The following is a 7,009-nucleotide window of genomic DNA, read 5'->3' as shown; positions in this document are numbered from 1 at the left end:
AAAGTGAATTGCGCCTTAAATGTTTTGCCCAGAAGATCTTTTCTTCTTGTGAGCAGAGGTTTTGATTAAGTTCCGACATTTACCAGATCAGACCAGTTCAGACCATAGTCTTCTGAACCACTTTAAACCCCCCGTTAATAATTAATAATAATTTGTTTTAGAGTTCGTTTCGTCAGTTGCAGGTAAGATTAGTGAATTTTTTTGCTTGATCATGTGAACATAATTAGAAATAGATGTTGTGAACAATTTTACGATTCTTTATAAATGTTTGGGCTTTACTTTTTAAATTTTTTTTTTTTTAAATCCATAATTAATAACAACATAATAACACCTGGTACATATTTTTATTTGCTTGTGTAACATAAATAATATTGATAATATGTAATAAATTGTGTTAACGCTAACAGCTAATACTTTTTAATTTAACAGTTTCATTCAGATTGAGTTTTAAATTTAGTTAGATGTACTAAATAACTATATTCTCCCTGGCCTAAATTGAATAATTTACCGTTTGTTTATCTACCTACCTCCATTTAAATCACAGTATGGTACCATAATATATGCCATGGTAAAATAAAATGAAATGTGTCATCTATCGTATTATATTTTGATAATTACAAATCCAAATGGCTAGGAGTAACTCTGTTCCTCTTGAAAAAAGTAATAGTGCTAGTAGGGACATGGGTAATAATAATAATAGTAGTAATATTAATGCTGTAACTATTGATAACAACGTGGGTACATTTGAATTTGAGGTTGGCAGTTTTAACCGGCAAAATCATGATGATGGTCATGAGATTGTATCGTCAGCAGATGTTAACAATCTGCTACTCTTTGCAACAAAGTCTCTCTCAACAAATGATTTCCAGGCAAATCGATTTGTCCCTGCCGACATTGATGTAAAGCCTTCAATGATCATTCAATGCAAGCAACGACAAGCAATTCCAATTAGCGTTCTCGACAACAGCAGTAGCACAGACAATGACGAAATTTCTTACAACAAAATCCTGATGAAGGCGTCATCTACTCTCAACAATGAGGACACCACCAACTGTTCTTCAGCAATAAATAACTCAAACACATCAACTTTGATTAGTAAGGAAGATAAGGTGGATGTGGCTTGATTTGCTTAGTTTTTTCTTTTATATACCTCCTCTTAATGTGACATTTGCATTTATTAGCTACTTTAATTTTCTATTTTCAAGGTATGTGTTGTGTGCGGAGATAGAGCACTTGGTTGCAACTTTGATGTGGTCTCATGTGAATCGTGTAAGGCATTCTTCAGGAGGAATGCTCACAAAGAGAAGGTTTGTAATGTTTTGTTTGGGCTTTTTGAATTTTTCATCTCAATCTTTTCATAAGTTGTTTGTCAATCTTCAGTTGCTACTTTTTATGTAAATTGTTTAGTTTATTCATTCATTCATTATAATAATTTAGTTTGAAATTCATTAGAGGATATGATTTGCATATTATTTAAAATTTGTGAAAGGAGATGAAATGCATATTTGATGGATGTTGCTACATAAACGTGCACACGAGGAGGTTCTGCTCCTACTGTAGGTTGAAGCAGTGCATGCAGGCGGGCATGAGGAAGGAACTCATCCTCGGTCGGTTGGCTCACATCTTCATTGTTTTCTTCTTATTCTTCATTCTTAGTCCTTCTTAGTGAAAAAAATACTACTGTTTTTAGATTATTATTATTATTATTATTGCCACATTACGAAGGTACCGAAGAGAAGAGGAAAAGAATGGAACTGGTGAAGCAAAATCGAAAGCGCAAATTTTTAGAAACAACGTCCTCTTTAACATCATCTTCATCGTCATTGTCCTCTTCTCCAATTGCAAATCATCATGGTAACAATAATAACAATAATAATCTAAACTTGATGACTACTCAAGCCTTGCTGACGTCAACGTCATCTGCCACCACACCACCTGCAACGTCTCAGACTGTAGCAACTACGAATGTGACAGACAACCTCATTAAACTTTCCAACTCTTCGCACCCGGAGAACACAAATCTGTTGACCATTGCCCGAACTGATATTTTACCCAGTAGCAGCAACAAAAGCATCGGTAGCAGCTTGATGACGTCGTCGCAGTCGCGTGATCAGCTTCTGGTTAGAAAGTTGTCCGCCGAGGAATGTCACATGTTAATTGAGCTCAACCAGGTTGTTTGAAATTAAATTATTAAAAAAATTAAAAAATAGGGTAGAGTGAAATATGGAAGGATGTGACGTGCGTGCATGTATGCAACCCCTGACCAGGTGTACGACCTGTCATTTACGGTAGATGTGGAACCCCTGGTTCACATCACACAGCTCAATCCTTCTCTCAATCAAATCGTCAACCAGTCGTCAATCACTGTCCTTAGGCTGATCAAGTTTGCCAAGAGATTGGAGGACTTTGTGAAGTTAACCCAGGTGATCAGTGTTTTTGAATTGAAGCCATGTCAGTTTGGTGATGATTGATTGCGTTGTTTTGCTGGCTGCTCAACTGGTCAATTGTTTGATTAATATTTGCAGGACCTGCAGATTAGCATATTGAAGGGCTGTTGGTTCCACCTGCTCCTTCTTCGACCCGTCTCTCTCTTTGATGCCGACAGGGACGTCTGGGCCACTCCAAACGGGGACATTCCTACCGAGATCCTCAAGAACGCCACTGGATATGTTGACCTGCATGATGATCACATCAGGTATTGTAGGTGGGTACAGTTTTTCATTTCTTTTTTGCTTCCATCCCCCCAGCACATATGAACAGTTGATCGTTTTTGTTTGTCATTCAGATAATTCAGTTGACTGTTTCTGTGTTCATCCTCTTTTTAGTTTCCCTCCATTTTGTAGTGTCGTCCTCCATAGTTGCGTGTAAAGTTAACTATTATGAGAGATGGCTGAACGGAAATAATTATTTAAAGATGACATGCTTGCAGATCGTTGAAGGCTTTAATTGGCAACGATGCAACTCTCCTGGTCATCTTGCTGGTCCTCGTCCTCTTCTCCCCAGACGGCCCTCATGTGATCGCCCCTGAAATAATTTCCAACATCCAGGACAGGTACCTCGTTCTGCTGAAGCACTATTTAGAAGCCAAGTACACGTTCAAACGATCCGTCGAGATGTTTCCCCGACTGCTCTCCAGAGTTCGAGATCTCGACTCCCTCGTCGAGACGCATGCCAAGGTACTCATGGACATCAACCCACGTGAAATTGAACCCATCATGCTCGAAATACTCGATTTGAAGAGCTGCTGATTGCGATTATGATGATGAAGATGATGGTGATGGGGAGGAGGAGGATGGTTATGATGATTTCTATTTGAGATTTGTAAAAAAAAAAAATTTTTAATGGGTAGTCGTCTTCTCCATCTTCCTTGTTTTGTTTCAATTGCATTATTTATCTTCAGTCTAATAAATGAACTTTCTTGTTATATTATACTGATTGATATTCTTCTGTTCAGTAGTTACGACTTTTACCTTCAAATTTCTTCCGCGCGATTTTATTTTTTTTCATGTTACGCCAATCAGTTAGGTCGTATCGTGTGTTGTGTGCGTGCCTTTGCGTGTCTGTGTGTGCTACTTGCTGTTCAGTTGTAACAGTAGATGTTTGTTTCTAGTTTTCTAATATAATATGATAAGATATAATATGATATAATACATAATATGGTATTCATTCATTCATTCGTTCGATAGATAGATAATTTCATTGAACTAACATTTAATGTATTTAGTGAATTCGTGATAGCTACTTATACTGACACACAGTTATAAACCACCCAGCTTCTTTAGTGAGCCAACCATTTCATCTGGTCTGAAGAAATTTTTCTTGCTCAAGTTTCATAATTTTTTAATTTTCATCAAATAGATAGATAATTGCATATATATTTTCTGATTAGTATATGTACATGATATGATCATTCATTATTTGTTAACGTTGGGTTGGGTTGAGTGAGGCTACCGCAGGTTACAATTATTTATAAAAAAAGTCAATGGGTTTTCGACGGTATTCAACTTGCGGTTGAGTTTCTCCACTTTTCGAACTTGAACTTTGTTTCATTTCTTAGTTTAATACGATTTAAAAAAATGTATTTTGTAATGTTTGTTAATGTTTATTTTTATTTGTTTGTTATTTGTTAATATATATATATATATATATATATATATATATATACACATTTATTATTATTTATTCATATAGTGGTGCGAATTAGAGCCCTGTGCGGTTAGTCCTAACGGTTTTAATTATGGGTTTGGGTTATTTGCGGTTGCAATTTTAGCTGACTGATGTATGTTAATCCAGAGAGCAGCTTAGCAGATGCATGGCAATCCACTTAGATGTCCTCGATGAATACTGTGAAAACATTTCTAACAAATTAAAAGCGAGATGACATCACCATCAGACTTCATATTACTTACCATCCATTCATTCATTGGGCATGTAGCAATATTTTAAAGTGTGTGGCTGTTGATGGATATTTATTTATTTATTTATTCAACTGGACGCCTTATATTCATTTGTTTTATAAATCTCTCCAGATGTTCGTGGATGTATTTTACCGACAGACCAAATATGTTTTTATACGTTCTTTTCGTTCTTATATGGCGTATGTATATACATTTACTGTATATGATGTATTTATATGTGTTATATATATATATATATATATATATATATATCCTGTAGTTTTGTGGCGACGCTACCGACGGACCCCAACGAAAATATTATTTTTATTCATGCGACGCACTCTCCTTCACGACGCCGATGTGTTTATATGTGAGAATTTCTTCGGTAGATGAGAAGGAAAAAGCATTAAATTTCTATATTAATATTAATCTCCGTTATTGTCACCAATCAATACGGCTTTTTCATTTCGTAATTCGGTTTTGATTTCAAATCGAAGTTTTGTATTATTCGTTATTTGATTTATTTTCATTAACTTCATTGTTCTTACGTCGTTTGTAGTACTACCCTCATCATCTTTAGCGTCCCGGGATGATTGTTGTCCCCATGAAGAGACTCAGATATTCTTTCGCCGAATGGAATGACTTTATCTACGAACGGAACGAGAAACGGAGCAACAAGCTGTTTGAGAAGAAGAAGGATTTATGGTTCCAAGTGACGAAGAACGAAGTTAAATATCCAATGGAGGTTGCTTCGTTTATTAAATAGTTCATTGATTCATTCATTGAAATGAATGCTTCGATTTATTGAAATTTCTCTTAATTATTTAGACAATTTTAAAACTTACGTGCAACAGTTCAACCCTTGCCCTCGGCGTTGTTTCCAAAGTGAATCTGTCGATTTCAGCTCTTTTGTCGTAGAAGCGCCGATTGTTGTAGTGGCCAAGGATGGAACTGCGAGGGAGTTCACGTTCGCCAAGCGATTCAGACTTGTATTCAATATGAACGCCATGGATAAGACTTCGATAACTGTTACGACCTGGCCCGCCAAGTGCCAAATTTTAATTGAGGCTACCTGCGTGAAAAGTAGGAAAGAAGAGGGGCAGCCATCTAAGGAGAATGAAAAATCAAACAAAAAGAAAAACTCGAGATGGAAAACAGAAAAGCAACAAGAGTGCCACAAAATTGATGCGGCTGAAGATAGTGGGGATGGCGTAAATTTTTTCAATAGTTTATTTCCTTACATCTACTTCTTCGGTAGAAAGTTCAGACTCTCTTCTAATGTCGATTTAAATGAAGTTAGTTCTGAATTGTTATGAATATTATTTAATTTGTTAAGTTTTTAAGTACTATTTTGTTTCGCTGCTAAAAAGAAATTCAAACTTATCAATCGACCACCATAATTAAGCTGGAAGCCACGCTGACAAATGACAAGCAGTTGATCATTGAAGCTCCCATCTTAGATGATGATGAAACCGAACGTCGCATTCGAATTGATAAAATAAACTCCATGTTAGTCTCCAAACAAAACAGCTTGCTTGTTCCCGAATTCAACAAATCCATGAAATCGAGGAAGCCCCAACCTCAAACAACTGACTTGCAGCTTCAAAAAAAACCTCTGCCACCTTGTGATCTGCCGATCATCATCCAAACCACCTCGCCCTCTGACAACTCGCCGCAGGATTTGATGCACACTTCGAACTTAGATCGAAATCACACAAATGCGGAAAATGACCTAGGAAAAGGTTTGTCAGACGAGGTAGTATCTCCTACGAATTCAAATAATTCCTCATCTGGGTGCAAAGAAGTGAAAGTCGGTGTTCCCATCTTCAGAGATGAAGGTTTTGTAAGAAGAATGTACCTCACGCTCAACATCGGAGACGATTTCGAAAATAAAGATGTTGTCGTTCAGGTTTTATTTCAAAATGTTCTTCAGTTGGAACTAAGTATAATTTCTCTTAAAGGTCATATACTCTAAATATTTATATTTTTCCAGGTTTTAAGAGAAAATCGCGTTCAGATAACAGCGAAGAGAAAAATAAAGAGTCACTGGCGTTCAAAATCTGTTAGGTTCTGCCAGTGTTACGACCTTGGTGAAAAGATAGATCCTTTTACGTTGAGAGCCGGTTTCACTCGCGAAAAGAAGCTCATGTTAACTGCATTGTCTAAAGATGCATCGCATCATCCTGCTCATACATCTTCAGAGTCGTCATCATTTGAAGATGAGGACCAAGAAGCCCATCAATTTTAATATTTCTAAAAAATAGATGGAGGCTTTTTGTTGTTTTTTAAAATGAATTTATATATTTTTGGTATTTAACAATTTTCGACGAATCTGTCATAAAATTCTGCAACATGCACGATTAAACTTTTTATGAATTAACATCGTGCTTTCGCATTTGCACCATAATTTGATGTATGCGAAACTTCTTGAATTTGAAAAACTTGCGATTTTGTCTGCTGTTATGGTACCTTTTCTTTTGGGTTCATAAGACGACACGATGAAATGTTGTTTCCTTTGGTAAGCGTCTGTTATTGGCAATTGCTAATGATACGATTGTTCTTAAGGCTAAAATATTGAGCACCGCAAAAAGGTTGAGGTTACAGGTTATCCA

At 36.3% G+C, this 7,009-nt stretch overlaps 2 protein-coding genes across 2 annotated transcripts; both read left to right on the top strand.

Annotated features, from left to right (window-relative positions):
* Positions 1–519: 519 nt before the first annotated feature.
* Positions 520–1,597, top strand: HELRODRAFT_99849 (hypothetical protein; the record flags this gene model as incomplete). The annotated part of the gene is made up of 3 exons (XM_009019849.1): positions 520–1,112; positions 1,209–1,307; positions 1,490–1,597. Coding segments are annotated over exons 1-3 (693 nt in total), but the record flags the coding sequence as incomplete, so codon positions are not given.
* A 3,150-nt stretch (positions 1,598–4,747) lies between these two features.
* On the top strand, positions 4,748–6,906 carry HELRODRAFT_191861 (hypothetical protein). Its single transcript, XM_009019848.1, has 5 exons — positions 4,748–5,142; positions 5,252–5,692; positions 5,803–5,906; positions 5,967–6,306; positions 6,391–6,906. The coding sequence occupies exons 1-5, from the start codon at positions 4,987–4,989 to the stop codon at positions 6,643–6,645; spliced, it is 1,296 nt and encodes a 431-aa protein (XP_009018096.1). The 5' UTR covers positions 4,748–4,986; the 3' UTR covers positions 6,646–6,906.
* The last annotated feature ends 103 nt before the right edge of the window (positions 6,907–7,009 follow it).

Source organism: Helobdella robusta (genome assembly GCF_000326865.2).
Source record: "Helobdella robusta unplaced genomic scaffold HELROscaffold_26, whole genome shotgun sequence".
Lineage (NCBI taxonomy): Eukaryota > Metazoa > Annelida > Clitellata > Rhynchobdellida > Glossiphoniidae > Helobdella > Helobdella robusta.
The sequence above is the reverse complement of the archived record's forward strand: the minus strand, read 5'-3'. Positions and strand labels throughout refer to the sequence as shown.

Excerpts from the sequence above, each read along its gene's own strand:
- HELRODRAFT_191861 (XM_009019848.1), top strand. The coding sequence starts at position 4,987 with ATGATTGTTGTCCCCATGAAGAGACTCAGATATTCTTTCGCCGAATGG. Across the intron at positions 5,143-5,251 it reads AAGTTAAATATCCAATGGAG|TTCAACCCTTGCCCTCGGCG; the intron begins GTTGCTTCGTTT and ends TACGTGCAACAG. Across the intron at positions 5,907-5,966 it reads ATTGATAAAATAAACTCCAT|GAAGCCCCAACCTCAAACAA; the intron begins GTTAGTCTCCAA and ends CATGAAATCGAG.